Source organism: Anas platyrhynchos, chromosome 7 (genome assembly GCF_047663525.1).
Source record: "Anas platyrhynchos isolate ZD024472 breed Pekin duck chromosome 7, IASCAAS_PekinDuck_T2T, whole genome shotgun sequence".
Classification (NCBI taxonomy): Eukaryota; Metazoa; Chordata; class Aves; order Anseriformes; family Anatidae; genus Anas; species Anas platyrhynchos.
Genome location: NC_092593.1, coordinates 39,706,969 through 39,725,010, shown reverse-complemented (window position 1 = coordinate 39,725,010; position 18,042 = coordinate 39,706,969). Strand labels below are relative to the sequence as shown.

Here is an 18,042-nt window from a genome sequence, read left to right as displayed (position 1 = left end):
GGTGGCGGCTTCGCGTCGCCACGGCAACCCCGGGCGCCCGCGCGCGTGGCTGGCAGCGGAAGTCCCGCCCGCTGCCCTCTCCCGCCGCTGGCAGGCGGGCGTGGGGAGGAGGGGGCCGCGGGTTGGCGGGGACGCGCGTCAGTCAGCGCCGCGCGGGGCCCCGAGCGGTGGGGCGGCCCTCGGGGAGGGTGGCAGGTTCGGGGCCGCGCGGCGCGTGAACGCGCTGCCGCCTCCCCTCCGCCGCCTCAGGGCCGGTGGGTAGCCCGTGGGTCGCAGCGCCCCGGCCCTCGTGGGGGCGGCGGTGAGGCCCGGGCGGCCGCGGCCGGGGGTGGCCTCGGGGCGCCCGCCATGAGCCAGGCGGAGCGCAAGGGCGGCGCCGCCCTGGAAGTCAAGTTCGTGCCCGACGAGGCTGTCCTGAGGCACATCGCCGACGACGCAGGTACGGCCGGCCCGGCGCCGCGCCGCGCCGCGGGCGGGGGTGCGGGGAGGGCGAGCGGCCTGGGCCGGCTGCTTGGCAGCACGGGGCCCGCCACCGCCTCCGCTTTCTCATCCCTCTGCCTCTTCCGCCGTTTGCGCCCGCGGCTGGAGGGGAGCCCTGGTGCCGCCACAGCGCCGTGCAGCTCGCTGCCCTCCCCGCCGAGCTTCAGCGCGCCCTGAGAACCGCCTCAACGGGACGGGAGGCGGCCGCCACGGGGGGCTGCGGCTGCAGTTCTGACTGCTTGTGAAGGCCGGAGCCTCAGTCTGCAAAATGGTCAGAACTTGCCTGCACGTGGCGTGGAGCACCCCGAGCCAACGCTGCCGTTGCTCGTGTTTTGAGCAAGGTCAGGCAGACAGTGTCCAGAGGTATCTCAGCCGAAATTCCTCTGTGAGCATACTGGCGGTGTGCAGGCTTGGTCTTTTAGACTTGCTCCATTTTTCTGTGGAAGAGAGGGGATGCTAAATGTCACCTTCTTCACGTGGCATTTGGAACTGCTGCTGTGCGTGTCCCTGCCATTTCTCCCAATCTGTGGAAGCAGGCGTATGTTGAAATGGGGATCACGTCCTCACAACTGACTTCAATGTCTAGCTTTTGTGGTAAAGGTGACCCTAATTGCTTTAGGGTCAGCTGACCTCCATGGCACAGACCATCTCGTCTTTTAACAGGAAATCTTTTCTTCTTTGTTTTTACATGTGCTTTGCACAACAGTGTCTTGGTCTGTTAAGGCGGTAGCTGCATACTACTGCAATTGAAATCATAGAAAGTAAAAGCTTTTATAACAATTCTAGGTATTAAAGTACGAAAAGACAAAACTCCACTGACAGTCAATGTGAAGAGATTTGTGAAGAAGCTCGATACTCTCTCAGATGATGAAGCTCAAGAGTTCCTGGAAGAGAAGGACTATGTTGCTGCTCTAGGCATATGTGCTCAAGGTATTGGCTGGGAAAACTTAACACAGCTATTACTTCAGGAGATACTTTTAGTGTTAACCTGTACAATGCTTATGAAATTGTTCTTGAAGGCTCTTAGTTCTAGATACGCTTGTGGTAACGAGTAGAGGAGAAGATAATGATTTCTAGGATGTTTTTTTAACGGTGTTTGTAACACCTGCAGTGGTATTGACCATGGTATTGTATTGGTATTGTATTCCACCTCTCTAGGGTTGGAAATGTACCAGTGCTTTTAAAGTGCTTACAAGTAATATTTCTGTTTTCAGATTTGATGGAAAATGGCTCAAGTGTAGGTGGTAGTGAAGTTTACTCATTCCAAACTCCCAAACGCTCCAACAAAATGGCAGAGCTGGGTATGTTTTCCTCTTTCCTTCTTGTCCTGGCTGGTGGTCTTTTTGAGTACCCCTGTGAACATGATCCGACTCTTCTGTTCACTAAAAAGATATATTTGTACTATTACTGTGGCTTTTATCTGACTCTGAATCAGTCTTCCTCAGAAACAAAAGTTTAGCACTAGGGCAAAGCAAAGGCATGGTGGGGATAAGAGATACATATAATGAATAAATGCATAAGAGAAAGTAGAAGTTTCTTAATGCTGGGAGAAGTATTTGTATGTACATGCCAAAGGATGGCAGGCATTTTATGTGTGTATCTTAGAAGGATGTATGAGAATAACTTGATGCATAGCAAAGAGTTTAATAAAAAAAAAAAATAGTAATATTAGTTTTGGTGTGGAAGGGGATTTTTCCTACGTAAATGTCTGTGTTTGCTAGGCTAACTGTGGGCTAAGAAGAAGTTTTGTACCTGACATGTGAAACTTCTTTCCCCTCCATGCCCTACAGCCTCTGAATTAGCCCAGACGCCAGGACAGAGTGTTGCATCTGATCACTCTGAGTGCCCTGAGAAGAAAACCAAAACCCCTCAAAGCAGCAGTAAGTTCTGTGATGCTTTGGGAAACTGAAGCTGAGTGAATAGGTGTTATGTTCATCTTTGTGTGGTAAAGCAGATGCTCGAGCCCCAGATTCTGTCATGCTTGAGAATTCTGGGCAGTTTAAATTTGTAGGCTGAATTTGCATGGCATCTTGTTCACCTGGCTGTTGTGCCTTATGTTCTGTCCTGCTGGTACAGATGAAACAGTAACTTCTCTCTCATCTGTTGCTGTCACACTTAACGATTTCCTCCGTGTTCAACACAGATGCTTGCACTTGAGTTTTGAGCTGAGCTGGTATGTTGAGTGCCAAATGGGTTGTGGGTGGGATTGCATGTGTGTTCACATGTAACTTCGCAATTTATGATTTAGTTTTCAAGCACCTAATGTTGTAGGGAGAAGTAAAGGTGCAAGAAGTCAGTGTGGACCGAGATTGGCAAGAACACGTTACTTTGTACTCAGAAATGGAGTCTGATGTGCTTGGGTGGGAACATTTTTATCAACCTGCTCCTGCTGAGGGCCTCCCAGAACTGTGACCAGAATTAAAAGCTGCCTTCTGTGAAAATAATATTGACTGACTTTGATATCTCATCATTTACCTGTGGGGAACTAAGAGCTTCCCCCATACCACTCAGGGAGCTGATACTCTGGTGCAGTGTACCTTTGAATAGTGGATGCCTATTTTTCTAATGAAGCATCTTGTGCTGCTGTTGAAAATATGCAGTATTCTGTTATGCTGTTTCTTGTCCTGCAGAACATTCAAGTTCAAACAAAGTTCAGCAGAAGGTAAGTGATGATTTATTTTTTTAATTCACTTTAGTACTTGAACTAGCCAGTTACTATAGTTCTGGAAAGTAAGGATCTTGAAAAACCTCACCCACATTATTATAGGTGTGTCTCCATTTCTGCTAATGCAAGTGAGAACCAGAACTACCATTAATCAAGACTATGGGATTTAGAGTCAGCGTGCAGATCACTGGGTTTAACAACTTAATTAGTATGGGTAGAGATTATTTCTGTGCATTACACAAATGAGGATATTAAACAATCTCTTAATATGCAGTTAAACTCGTAGCTTTCCATTTCTCATTAAAGGAAGGAACAACCCTAATCATAAGGATAGCAGTGCTGTTAGAACAAGAATTCAAGAACTGTAATGCTCTTCAGTTTCTTAAATTATCATTGGTTTATTTTAAAAAGAAACAAACACACACATTGTGATATCGGGGAGATATCTTGACAGTTTATGTCTGCTTTTGTGATGCTACATACACATACAGTCTACACCTGTCAGCTGTGGTTATAGAGAGAGTGCTGTGAAACAGCTGTTTTTCTAAAACATCATAGCATTGTTCTATAAATGTGTGCAGAGCTTTTCCTTTGTAAGGTTCCCAGATGGGAGATGCCCATAAGAGATGTTGTTTTGGGATGCCATATTCACTCCTTGATGATACCACATCCACTTTGACTGGATTATTGCAAACTTGATCTGGTGTCTTTGTCAGGCGTGTGCTTTGTACATGTCTAAGGAAGACATGCCACCACAACTTGGTGACCTTGGCCAGCTCAGATTCCATTTCCTGTACTCCTTTTCGGTTTAATATTCTGAGTGGGAGTTTTTATGGTGGGCTTCAAAATGACCCTGCATAGACATTGTGATGTGGAAGATGACTGCTCAGGGGAGCAGAAGCATTTCCAATTCATCCTTTCTTCAGTCTGACTCTTCTGAAGGGGCCAAAGTTAGCATCTTGGCTGGAGATTTCAGTTTTCTATGTTCCACCTCAGGACGTTAGTTGAAAGAATTAAGCCCTTTTTGCATCCTGATCCTACCTCTCTCTAACTGTGAATGGCAAGGTAAGAACTCTATGGACTTACTGCCTCTGCTCTCCCAGTTTCTTGTGGGCTGTAATAGCTTGGAAATGAAACCTGATTCTATGCTTTGCTTAGCAAAGGGCTCTTTTGGGGAGGTATATGCGACTTCTTCTAATGCCCTTTTTTGCTGTTGTTACAGGGTAAAAAGAATGATTTTATGTCTACCACACCTTACAGACTCCGCAAAAGGCTAGCAGGTAAAAATAAACTTCTGTAGTCGGCACCTATGGTCAGCAAAGCCCTGTGTTCAGAGGAGAGTGCTTCACCTGCTTATGGTCTTCTGCCTGTAGCAGTGGACTGATTGAAACAGCCTGATTCATCCTGTATAGTGTATAGAAACATCCCCAGGGAAGCCCATGCAGACCTTTTCCATACAGAAGTTTGCTACGTAGGAATGGGGTGGAGGATTTAAAAGCACCTAGTTGCTGAGTTTCAGAGACATGATCAGAAGAGGAAAAGTTTTGAGTAATCTTTCCTGTGCTGACACTTCAGTTTGGTATAATTGCTTGAACATAAAACTTTTTGTTGATGGCTGGGACATTTGTGGCAAATTATTTTTAATAACTGGCTGGCTATATGCGCTCAGAATGAGTGCAGAGGAGAGCTCAGTGTGTGACATTTTGTGTTCATTTTATTCTTGTCTTGAAAGACCATGACAGACAGATTCTGTTTTCTTCGATCAACATTGTTGAATCGAACACCTTGTTGAATCAACACCTTTCTTACAGGGTGTGAACCAGAAGATACCCAGCTTGCATGGTTGGCATTTGGGAAAACTGATATGGAGGCCCTAAGAAAAATGGGGAAATACATTATCTACTTTTATTCAGTTTTTAGGGTAGAATTATATTTCTTTGTAGAGCTTTACTAAACAATATCTGCATTGAAAACGGAATGAAATGTCTGTGTGTTTGTAGTCCTTGTAAGCATTGATGTTACTTTTCTATGAAAAACATTTAGGAATCATATGCTTGAAAAACACCTAGAGAATGTATGTGAGAGATAAATGGTGCAAAATGTGTTCTGTGTAAGAATTAATTGGTAACTTTTAACCTTACATTTATCCTTCAGCTCCAGATGCTTGCTTAGAAAGTGAAAGTGAATATTCTGCTTCCTGCTCAGAGGAGGAGGACGATGAAGAAAGCCAGAAAGAAGTCAGCACTGTTTTATCAAGTCTAAAGACACCAGCAAAAGCTAAGGTTGCATCTACACCTCCTTCCAGAAAAAAAGTAACCAAAAAAAAGGACAAGATGGTGAGTGTGCAGAAAATGTACCCCTGAGCCAGCAAGAGTGAAGGGATGTTTATTAACAATAGGCTGTCAGTGACTGCACCTAGGGAAGAACTGCTAGATTTATTTCAAATTAAACCAGCTGGGTTGGCTTTTGCTGCATTTCTGAGCAAATGATTTCCATCCCTGTTAGATGGGCATCATGTGAGCCTATGGGCTAATCCAGTCTGTATTCTCAGCAGCTACAGAATGAGATGTTCTAAGATGTCTGTGAAACAGGAGACTTAAGAAATGATGAAGAAATTGACTCCTGTAGCACCAAAAGTATCACACTTTACTTTCTGGCTTAGTATTCAGCTTTGTCATCTTATTTCCCTCCAGCACCAGGGATCCCCCCCCATATTATTGCTGTGTTCTGCTCCCTCTGAATATCTTCTCTCTTTTTATCTCTGGTAAAGAACCATTTGAATGCTTAGCTTTGGCAGAATGCTGCTGTAGAAACCGTGTTTACAAATGTCTTCTGGATTTCTGTTCATCCTTGCTCTGTGTCTCACGCTGACCATCTTCAGACGTGTTTGGGGGTACAAAGGGAGAGGGGTAACTTGTTAGCAGAGGTGTGGCTGATTCTTGCTGTACATTCTTAGAGCAACCTGGTGGAGGAATACTTTGAAGCTCACAGTACTTCCAAAGTGCTCACTTCAGATCGAACACTGCAGAAGTTACGGAAGAGAAGATTGAATCAGGTATGCTTCAGAGTGAATTGCACAACTCACAGAGCTTTTGATTTATTGGGTAAAGATCTCTCCCATCAAAATTGATTGATGTTGCTATTTTCACTTTATCTCTGCTGATGATGTTCTTGGTGGTAATACTGATTTATGCAGGGGTTAGGTAGCGTTTCAAGCATTGTGTCTCCCTTATGCCTTCCTGCTCTGAGCAGGGACAGTGACAGTGGGCTATTACCCAGTTGTTGGGACCTGAGACAGCAGGGAAAATGCAGGGAGAAAGTTGAATGCTGCAGTTATGAGAACAGGTTAATATTTGATTTGGGGGGAGGAGAAGAGGGAAAAGCAGAGTTGTAGGGACCTACACTAAAAATTATCATCAAACGAATGTTTTGTCAATGAAATGCTGTGGGGATTTATAAGTGATCTTGATTATGTGTAGAAGAGATGGAGAGAGCCCTTTTTATCTGTGCATTACTGGGTTGAACCCTGTACAGGATTGGGACAGCTTTAAATGTTGTCACCTACATTTTTCCATATGCCACTTCTACAGCCAGTTTGATGTAAGCAATTGTATCTTAGAGAGACTCGTATGCACAGACAGGAACCAGGGAAGCATGTAAAACATGCAAATTGCTCTTCTGTCTCCATGCACCCATCTGGGTTTTAAAAGATGGCATATATGCAAATTGCCTGATGCCTAGTGTTGTCTAGAATTGCTACCCAGAGAAACATCTGGATTTTTAACAAGTTCTTTCATAACAGCTTTAGACTAAAATCAAGGCTTTCAGTATTAAATCTCTGCTGGCACCAAAGAAGGTGAAGGTTTAGCAGTTCTGTCTCTCAGTGCTTTATGTTTGTCTGGTATACTGCGGCTGCCTTTTTGCTCTTTCCAGAGTAGGTTGTCTTCTATTGCAGGGGAGTGAAAAGCAAAGCTAGTAAAATTGAATAGAAAGGGAGGCTATTGTAGATCTGACGTCACATGTCATGCTACTGTGCTGTTTAAACACCAACATCCCAGTGCATCTTTACAGCTGAATTAATCCTTAGATTCTTGATATTTTGAAATAACACTTTCTCTACAGTTATGGTTTTCTTCCTTTGCTGTATTTGTTTTGTATTTTGCTTTTCTATGATTATGTTTATGAGCATTCTGTTACAAACACAAACATGAGTCATTGCTAACATGTTGATTGGGGTCCTTGCTCCTGTGAACTTAGTTATGGTGTTGGTATCTTCCTAGTACCATGCTTGATGCTGTTTTAAGTTCTAAGCATGTCCGTTATTTCCATAGTGGTGTTCCCATACTCAGCAGGAGGAGATAAACATGGTGCAGTAGTGGCACAGATGTCAGTTCTAGTCTGGCTAGTTCTTGTCTGGCTGCCATTTCCCATACTAAGGTCATTTACTCTCTGCTTTGTTTCTCCAGTAGCAAAGCTGTTTTTAGAATCCTCGAAGGGGGTGTACATGGAGAAACATGAGTTGAGTGCACCATTGGTGAAAACCCTTCTAACCTCTAGCTAGAAAACATACATGTACTAGAGGGGCATTTGTAAGGACTCCAGGCATATGTCCTATTTTTCTCAGCTTTGTATTACTGTCATCTTACCTCTTTCTCAATGCAGCAAACACTGCATGACCTTCTGGAAAAGTCTCCCCTTGCCTATGCTGCTGAAATTGAAGAGCTAAACCAGCAATATGAGTCCCTGTTTTCCAAGTGGATGTTGCAATTACAGTAAGTATCCAGTGAGAACCGCTGAGGAGACCTAGCAAATAGGCATTGCCATAAACTTACCCTCATATCAATAACATCCTGGGGATGAGATAAGGATTTTTTTTTGCTTTGATTGCTCTAATTTAAAATCAGGTGACACTATTTTGCACAAAATTTTTTGAAGACCAAATCATATCTGACTAACTTCTTGAACTGAAGTGAATCACAGAATGGTTTGAGTTGGAAGGGACTTTAAAGATCTTCTGGTTCTAACCCCCCTGCCACGTACAGGGACACCTCCTGCTAGACCCGCTTGTTCAAGCCCCATCCAGCCTGGTCTCCCATGCTTTCAGGGATGGGAGATCCACAGCTTCTCTGTTTCAGTGCCTCCCCACCCTCATAGTATTTCTTCCTAATGTCTAATTTAAATGTACCCTCTTTTAGTTTAAAACCATTACCCTTTGTACTAGTGCTGTTCTCCCTGATGAAGAGTTGTTGTGGTTTAACCCGGCCGGCAGCTAAACACCACACAGCCATTCGCTCACCCTCCTCCCTCCCTCTCTGGGATGGGGGAGAGACATGGAAAAGTGAAGCCCGTGAGTTGAGATAAAGACAGTTTATTAAGACAGGAAAATAATAATAACAATAATGATGATTATAGTACTACTAATAATAATGTACACAAACAAGTGATGCACAATGCAGTTGCTCACCACCCGCTGACCGATGCCCAGCCTAACCCCGAGCAGTCCGGCCCTCCTCCCCCGGCTAGCCACCCCTATATATTGTTTAGCATGACCCCAGATGGTATGGAATTCCCCTTTGGCTAGTTTGGGTCAGCTGTCCTGGGTCTGTCCCCTCCCAGCTCCTGCTGCACCCCCAGCTTGCTCGTTGGCAGGACAGAGCAAGAAGCTGAGACGTCCTTGGCTTGGTGTAAGCACTGCTCTAAAACAATTAAAACATCGGGGTGTTATCAGCACTCTTATCATCCTAAGCCAAAACATAGCATTCTACCAGCTACTAGGAAGAAAATTAACTCTGTCCTAACTGAAATCAGGACAAGAGTCTCTTCTCCATCTTTCTTGTAGGTCCCCTTTAAGTACTGGAAGGCCACTATAAGGTGTCCCCAGTGCATTCTTTTCTCTATGGTCTCTCTGTCTTCATAAACAGGAGAGGTGCTCCAGCCCTTTGATCATCCTCATGACCCTCCTGTGGACTCACTGCAACAGGTCCATGTCTTTCTTTTCTGGAGGCCCCAGAGCTGAACACAGCCCTCCAGGTTCAGTCTTATGAGAGTAGAGGAGGAGAATCACCTCCCTCAACCTGCTGGCCATGCTTCTTCTGATGCAGATTTCATCATTTTGATGAGATGAAGTTACATTCTATCTCACTAGTTTGTTCCTCTAAACCAAGATAGAGGGCATTTACAAATAAGGAACATGAAAGATGAGAAATGTGGCATTTCTGAACAGCTGATTATGCTTTCAACAGTATAGTTGGTACTGAGTAGCCCACTGTCAGTTTCTTCAGTATGTGGCTATCCTCAGTGGTGTAGCAGTAAACTCTGAGTTTCTATAGTACCTAATGGTCTAGGTAAGAAGAAACCTTAATGCTGTTGAAAAGGTTAGCATTAATTTTATCTGGGTTTGCATGTATCTTGGAGGAAAGGAGAAAAGAGTAAGCAAGAAATTAAATGGGGAAGTACAGAGAACTGTGAGACTCTGAAGTGCTTTAGAGAAGACAAGCCACCAACTCTGAAATGAAGCACTGAGGCAGGAGCAGATGCTCATGAGGAGAAAGCCCTTTGCAAGGGAGTGGATTATAAGAGAATTCGTGTTCAACGGGAAGTGACAGAGCAAATGAAAAGCCTTGAAAGTTGGAGACTTGCTGGAGGAGGAGTTCTCTGTGACTCAGTGACCTGGAAAAATGCTTAGAGTTGTATGTGGCTGGTTAAAAGGAACAAATCCATACACAATATTGAAATCAGTGACAGTTGTTCAACACCTTACCTTTGTCCAGTGCTTTTTGAGCAACCTGACACTTAGTTCTAGTGAATATGATGTTTTTCCTGCTCCTCAAAACCAAGTAAAGATTTGTGAATTCCTAACATGTTCTTTTTATGCTTTTTCTATGTAACAATCAGGATAAGGAAGGGATATGAGAATAAACAGATTTTGCAGTAAAACTGTGCCTGTGGATAATAGTAGAAAATCACCTTGCAGGCTTTTTTTTTTTTTTTCCTTGTAGTGACTGACCCCTAGTAAACATTTAATATAATCATATGGTGAGGGAGTAAATGTGAATGTTTGTTAGTTGTCATTAGTTTGAAGATGCAGTTCTAGTCTCATACTCTTGGACAGTACCATTTTCTTCCATAGATGTTTTGCTAAATCTGTGGTCCTCTAGTCTGCTAAAACACTCCTTTAACTAGGATGAACATGCTGCATTTTGGATATCTTGCAGATAACCTTATGTGTCAACTGTGAGCTGAAGGTAAGCCTGGAGTTGACGAATTCCTTAAAAATGTGAGAATTATAGAGGCAAGATTGCAGTCAATCATTTTGCTTAATGACAATGTGAATGTATAAACCTAAAAATGGACTTTTACTTTTTTTTTTTTTGATTCAGTCTATTTACTCACTTCCCTGCAGCTTGGGTTTCAACATTGTGCTTTATGGACTGGGCTCAAAGCATAATTTGTTAGAGAAGTTTCGCATCTCTATGCTCCAGGACACCGTTCACCTTGTAGTTAACGGATACTTCCCTAGCATCACTGTGAGATCTGTAAGTGTGAGAAAAAGCTCGTATGTTTAACTAATCATCCTGCATTACAGACACCTTTAAAATCTTTCAATGTAAAACGTTAAGGAGAGCTGCTTGCATTTTATAGCAATAGACTCTTGAATGAAGAGCAGTTCCTCTTTTTTAAGATTTTAAAGAAATGAGCCCATGCATTTTTGAAGGAATTGCTGTGATTCTCATCAGTAATATATTCATCTGTCTGAAATATTATTTAATGTCACTGTTTTGAAAAAAGAGTAGCAATTTTAGGCTTACATTGACTGGGGAATTTTATGGTAAAAATCAGAGTATCCCTATCATGACAGTAAAGGGCTAATTTTCAGATATTCTGCACCAGGTTCTTCAGTGCCAGAGCCCTTCAGAAGGGGCAGTGGTGACTCTATTTTCTGTTTCAGATTCTCACTTCCATCACAGAAGAGGTACTGGACCATATAGGGACCTTTCGCAGCCCCCTTGACCAACTTGAATTCATCATTAAAAGGTTTAAAGAAGGTAAAATGACTGATTTTTGTACATAAAAACAGTAGAGTTTGCTTACTGTTAGGGGTGCCTTTCCATGCTCACAGTTTTCATATATGCTATTACAGTTCTAGTCTACTGTAGCTAGTGTTTTCTAGTCTTGAAGTTTATGCTACTTCTGAAAACGTGCACCAGAATCATGTGCACATGATCCCAATCTCTTATCTTTCTCAGTGTTTAACACACTAAGTTCTGTGGAAAAAGGAGGAGGAGGACGTGAGCATTCTGGCAAGTCAGAGGCTACTCAGCCCTTCAGCAAGCTGAAATGCTTGTGTTTCTTGCATTTAGTATGATGCCTTTGCGCTCTACTCATACAGTGTTTCTGTAGCCACGCGTTCCCTGGTGGAAGACAGGATGGGTAAATTCCAGTTATATGCGGGAACATGGTTCTGAGTGGCTGCTTGAGGACCTGATACAAACCTTGCTGAGATGAACAGAACAAAGAGTTGGAATGACAGCCGCTGATGGATACCAAGTCCCATGAGCCCTTTGGAAAAATAATCCCCTGGGGGGCGTGCCTTTCCATAAATTTCATTATAGGCTGGATTAACGCTTAAATGTACATGGTTTAGTGCATTCGTCATGTAAGCTTAATATATGCATGTATGGATGTTAAGATGAAATAAAGGACAGCAACATCAAACAAGCAGGTTAAAATTGTTTCAAAAAGCCAAGGTAAAGGGCACTGCCACACTGAGTGCTTGATAATTCTTGATAATTCTTTGGTTTTAGGTTGTATTGCTTATGTCTACATGGAAAATTGCCATGTAATCTTAATTGTACAGGGATTTGGTGGTGTTTAAATGTTTTCTCCATCCCTATCTTAGTGTTTTTGGTGGGACTGAGCGAAAAAGACTGATTAATGGTAGTACCCTTTTGATGCTACATAAATCGGTTTCATGTACTACACTATAGCTGATCTGACAGGGAGTCTGAGGAACTTCTGGTTTCCAGTGACAGCCAAGTATGTATTCATTTGCACAAAAACTAGCTACTCTTCCATAATTATTTCGGGACTCAGGAAACAGTTGTTCCTTAGGGATGACTACAGCAGCAACAAGCTAAGTTGGGAATCTACTGTTTGTATTATCCAAGCTCAGTCTTTGTAACTTTCTTTGAGGGCTCAGTGGGAAAGAATTCTAATGAATTCAGTAGGCTTTGTATCCAATCCTGAATAGAAGATGTGTTTTCATTGTTTGAAGAAGGGCTTAAGGATCCTAGTCATACAACTTAAAAGCAGCTGAACAAACTGTGCTTAGACTTCCCTCCTAACGCATGTTTGAACAACCCTGAATCACAGGTATCACTCAAAACTGAAAAAAATAATGAATCACTGAAAACCATAGGTGACTCCTGGAAGGGCAGTGAGCAAGTAGAAAGTTTTTTAAGATTAAAAACTTTAGATTCAGAAAGAATAGTAGCTGTGATGAGAACTGCAATACAGTGAATTGAGAGAAAGCCTCTCAGCTGCTCAGAAACACCAAGTGTGGGACAGCGATCAATGTAAGCTGTACAAGGAAAGTTATTTGATAATGGAGTGGTGAATGTGAAGTGTGGTGGAACATATTTGTCCTAGGCTGCACTGGGAATGGGAAACCACTTTGTGTGCAGTTTCTTTGACTGGTTCTCTGCTTTTTTTTTTTTGTGACCTTACAGATTCATCTTTGGAGCTCTATGTCCTTATTCATAACCTGGACAGCCAGATGTTGAGAGGAGAAAGAAGCCAGCAGATCCTTGCACAGCTGTCCTCTCTGCCTAGTGTTTACCTCATTGCCTCTATTGATCACATCAATGCTCCTCTCAGTGAGTCCCCTTGGGCCTGATGTAGCAAAAAGAGAAGAATCTGTATTCTACTTAGGGGCTGCTGAGTGTTTTTCATATGCTCATGTATTACTCTTGATGTGCAAAATTGACCTGGTGATGTATGTATGGTTGTAGCAGCTAGAAGCCCTGATTGGGACTGTGGCCTTGTTGAAGCAAAGCTGTATAAAGATACTGAAAACTACCAGTCTATATATGTATGTGTATAAGAAAAAGACTCCAGGCTTCTGGCACCCTTTGACTTAGGGACTTACTGAAATGGAGATTGAATGTTATGGCTGTCACTGCATCTAAACAATTTTATCAGCCAGAAATTCTTTGCACAATGCTGATTCTGGAATGATTTACAGCATATCCATGAAGCTGGTATGAAAAGGGAATGTATGCAAATGTTCTGTTGCAGAGAATTGTCTTGCCTGAACTGTGACTATCTGGGTGCATGTACTACAAATTTCATAAGCATGCATTATTTTCTCAAATATTGTAGTAGATCTCAGTACATTTTAATATTGCTTATTTAATGCCTGAGAAAAGCTAAACCTGCTAATTCTGTCTGCTTTTTCTTTCCTCTCTGTCTAGTGTGGGATCAAGCAAAGCAAAGCCTTTACAATTGGCTTTGGTATGAGACAACCACGTTTAGTCCTTACATGGAAGAAACATCTTATGAAAATTCACTGTTAGTACAGCAATCGGGATCTTTGGCTTTGAGTTCCCTAACGCATGTCCTGCGCAGTCTCACACTGAATGCCAGGTAAGGCACTGTTACACTTCACAACAGCACCTACTGAGGATCCAGTCTGTAGTAGGTTACTCTGGTTTTCTGTGTTAGCTGTTACATACATGTATACACCTAGCAGGAGGCAACCCAGTTTTCTGACAGCATATTTCAAGATTAAAATGATGGGACCTGGTTTCCATGTGATCGTTTACTTTAAATTAACAGTTTAGATAGCAAGCTTTACCCAGTGACTAAGTGACTAGATGCATGCACCAAGTCCTGGTCATGAGGGAAATAAAATATTTGCTTTTTTTTTTTTTTTTTTCCTATTTTCTTCCCCATCTCCTTTCACTTAGGGGGATATTCAGACTGCTTGCCCAGTACCAGCTGGAGAACAAGGACAACCCATCTTACCCAGGTACATACAGACTATTTCCTCATTTGTTTGTTTGGAGTGGAGCGGTGGTGTTGCAAGCTCAGTCACAGTGGCACTGGCTTTGGATATGCAGGTTACATTATCAACAACAGAAGAGCTGTAACTGTTGGTTCTGTGAGTCTTAGTGGCATAGACTATCTTTCTAGTGGTGCTGAATCTTACTCTAAGAGGAAATCAATAGAGTGGCTGGATCCTAAGGATCTCCTTTTACTGTTGTCTACTTTTCAAGTTTAGACATTATTTGAGACAGGAAAGGATCAGGGAAGACTGGAGTTAAAAAAAAAAATCAAGGAAAAAAATGAATTTGCACAATACTAATACCTATTAAACTAGGGGAAAAGAGAATATTCGGTTCCTATGCTGCTCCTGGATGGCCTCTAATGTGTACCTGCTTTCTAGGATATATGTGGAATATGCTGTCACTATCTCTAACAGATGCTGCAGAGGATATGAGCAGTATGTTAATTGTTCAGAAAGACAGAAGTAAGATAGTAGGGTTTGAAACTCAAAGGTACACCATGCTGAAAAGTGCATTTAAGGTACTGTTAAAATTCTGTTAGGCAGACAGGGTGACTGGAATGTTAAATCAAATTTTTCTGTTGATTACTGAAATATTAGCTTTGTTGTGTACTTAAAGTGATGATGGTGCTGTAGCCATTGTGGTGTAAGCCAAAGCAATGTTTGTAGGTGGAGATAACATGTATCGTTAGACCTGGAAACATGGGACAAACTTACCACTTCAGTTTCTCATTCTTACCCTTTTCTATTTCCAGGCCTCTCTTTCCAAGACTTCTACCAGCAGTGTCGGGAGGCTTTCCTTGTAAACAGTGACCTGACACTCAGGGCCCAGTTGACAGAATTCAGGGACCACAAGCTCATCCGGACCAAACGGGTGAGTTGGGGGAAGAAGATAATTCTGGGAATTCTGCTATCTTAAACAAAACACTGCTTGCTTCCTTGGAAGTATTCCTAAGACACAAGTCTGCAGCTCACAGTGAGGCTGTATTGTTTGAAGTACCTGGGGACTAGCAAAGGCTAAAATTGTGTAATTGCAGCTCTTTCCATGTCTCCATTCTGTGAACACCCTTCATGTAGATAGGGGGCTGTAAAAATGTGTTGTGGTTTGGTTACTCTGCAACCTACAGGTCTTTGTGGAACTCAACTTCCTGAAGACCTTGAGAAGTGATGGATTCTGGAGGCTGCCAGTTTGCTTCACAGTTACCTATATTTGCATGTTTGAAGAGTACAGGCTAGCCCTAATAATGAGGCAGTATAGCAGTGCTACATGTGGGAGCAAAGGTTGAGGAGCTATGTAGTGACAGAACAGCACAGCCCACCAGAAGCTTTGAGTTTTCTCGATGTTTGTACATTTCCAGTGTTGCTCTAGGGAAATATTCCTGGTTTTAGAAATGTAGTTGTTGTGAATGCTGGCCAGCTCTCACCCCAGCTGCAAGTACATATCAGCATAGCAGTGCTATCTAGTGGCTTGCATTGCACTGTGCACTGGTGCTAACAGAATGTGTGTTGCATGTCTGTTCTCAGGGAGCTGATGGTGTGGAGTACTTATTAATTCCTGTAGATGACAGTACCTTGACCGACTTCTTAGAGAAAGAGGATGAAGATGTATAACGTCTGTCTGTTCCCAAAACATCTACGGCAATTGCTCTCAAGGGCTGCTGGAGAGGGGCCTATACTCAGATCTCTCTTTCCAACCCCAAAACTGCTGGACTACTTACTGAAATGTAATAATTGTAATGAACAGTGCTTCTTGTTCAGCTACTTCAGGTAGTTTGGAATGACGACTTCTGTAAGCAAGGTATTTCTTGCTCTGAAGTTAGATTTGTCTGCTTTGTCTCTTAGCTCAGATGATACCTTTGTGTCTGTGCAGGCAACCATACAGTTAGGAAAACTAACTCTGTGCCTTCTGCTCATTACCTCACTAGACATGAGGGTTTGGTTGGAGGAGTTCACGTGGGAAGTGCAAACCACCAGATGGTCAGAGCTTTAGTTTGTATTTGTGATGCAATTTTTCTCAACTGAGTGCTTTCTGGTACTCCTTTACCAATTAGACAAGACCGGCTTCCAGTGTATAAAGAAGTAAAGATTTATAATGCTAAGAGACCTGCCTTGACTGCACAAGGAAGAGAATATGAGCAGGACATGGTTACTGTGGGTAACTTATTAAATTCTGGCAATAGAACTGAAGGATTTTCCCAAGCTAGAATTCTTTTATAAGTGGATTTAGGTGATCAAAACTGCGATGGACTCAAGCCGTTGCCTCTTGGTGAGGTTGAGAAAATCCAGCTTCTTTCATCTGCTTTCCAACTTGCAATCCAGGAATGTGAAGAGGCTGTGAAGCTTGTTTATTTTTAAAAAGCTTGATTGTATATATGTATTTTTTACACCAGGAGTGTCCATTGATCCTAGAGGAGGCCTTAAATGCCACTTACAAGCTCTCCATCTTAGTAGCCCTTAGAGGTTGGGAGAATGCTGAAGTTTTGCAGCTTTTCTTCATTGTGTTTCTCAGGTATGTGGGAGTAAGCCCTATAGTTTCTTCAACTGTAGTCTGCCAGCCAGACTTCAGGGACTCATTATGTCTAATACTTGGTAGCTGTGTTACAGCTCAATGTTGTAATAGTACATATCAACCAAATAAAGTACTTTATTATTTTTCATTAGTTTGTCTCGTCTTCCACAAATGTTTTTATGTTATAGGAAGATAGAGATTTTTCTGGCAGTTATGCGAAAGCCTGGTTTTCATTATCATGTCAAATATCTGTGCAGATCCTCATGCAGCATGCAGAAGACCTCAAACTAATTAGCAAAAGTATTTTATGGTCTTTTAAGGTATCAAAATTACAACAGTTTGCCTGCTTTTTAATGCCGGTATATAGCATTAGAAAAGAACCAAAGCATCACATGGAATAATACTGTTACTTGTGTTCCAGGTGTTACCTGGTATATCCCTCACTGACAGAAGCCACATGACAGAAGCCACAGGACAGAGGTTTACATTCTGAGTTTGGTTTGTATAGGAAAACACAGGATATCTACTTATCCTACTGTCAATTAGATTCTTCAGTGTAGGAACTATTTAACTTTGCTGGAGAGTCTGATGGGGGAAAACTGGTACATGCTAGCAGTACTCTCCACCTTCCTTCCACAGAACATTTTCCAACTAACATCCTCTTTTGGTATTATGTGCACCTGTGTTTTACAGGCTGCAATTCCAAACTTAGCAAAACACATCAGATCCTGCCTGCTGCTGCTTAGGCTACCATCAGAACCACTAAAACTGTGATCAAGGCGTTGTGTCTTACCCAAGCTCTGTAAGTTAGCTTCAGAGCTCATGAACAAGTGCTCTGATTTATTAGTTAACGGTTTTGGTGGAGTATCATGCAAGTGATGCCCATACAAGTCAAAAACAAGTGCAGGAAATACCACCACATATCTTATAAGAGGCTACCTTTGAATCAATTCTTGGCTGATACTGTGATGCAAGCATGAAAGCTAAAGAAAATTACTGTGAATTAATTCCTGTGTTTTTCTTGTTAAAGTATTTCAGCCTGATTTCAGACTGTCTGGATGACTATTCCACCTATGCATTGATTTTCTCCCTCTTGCATTCAGTGCATATACTAAGGATACTGGCTCTTCGGTATAGATCTGGTGGCATTTTTGTCTTCTGCAGCAATTCTGGACTATTGTATTTGGAGGGATCAGTTGTACAGTTCCCTCCTTTATTTGGGGAAGAAGGAATTTCTTTCCACTTCGACTCTCAGCTTACTCAAAGGTCTTCATGGTATTGATAAGAATGACTGTTTTTTTTATATACCTTAGAAGACTGAAC

At 42.5% G+C, this 18,042-nt stretch overlaps 1 protein-coding gene across 3 annotated transcripts; it reads left to right on the top strand.

Moving 5' to 3' along the window:
- Positions 1–105: 105 nt before the first annotated feature.
- On the top strand, positions 106–17,975 carry ORC2 (origin recognition complex subunit 2). Of its 3 annotated transcripts, XM_027461897.3 has the most exons (17): positions 106–439; positions 1,267–1,410; positions 1,695–1,781; positions 2,271–2,360; positions 3,111–3,142; positions 4,368–4,425; positions 5,300–5,481; positions 6,102–6,200; positions 7,808–7,917; positions 10,548–10,680; positions 11,094–11,190; positions 12,874–13,020; positions 13,618–13,789; positions 14,113–14,174; positions 14,966–15,084; positions 16,601–16,719; positions 17,141–17,975. In XM_027461897.3, the coding sequence occupies exons 1-17, from the start codon at positions 349–351 to the stop codon at positions 17,178–17,180; spliced, it is 1,782 nt and encodes a 593-aa protein (XP_027317698.1). In that variant the 5' UTR covers positions 106–348; the 3' UTR covers positions 17,181–17,975. The 3 variants fall into 3 exon arrangements, with proteins under 3 accessions (XP_027317698.1, XP_027317699.1, XP_005014598.2); XM_027461898.3 differs by lacking the exon at positions 17,141–17,975 and having other exon boundaries at positions 109–439; positions 15,735–16,744; XM_005014541.6 differs by lacking the exons at positions 106–439; positions 17,141–17,975 and adding an exon at positions 504–821 and having other exon boundaries at positions 16,601–17,102.
- Positions 17,976–18,042: the final 67 nt, after the last annotated feature.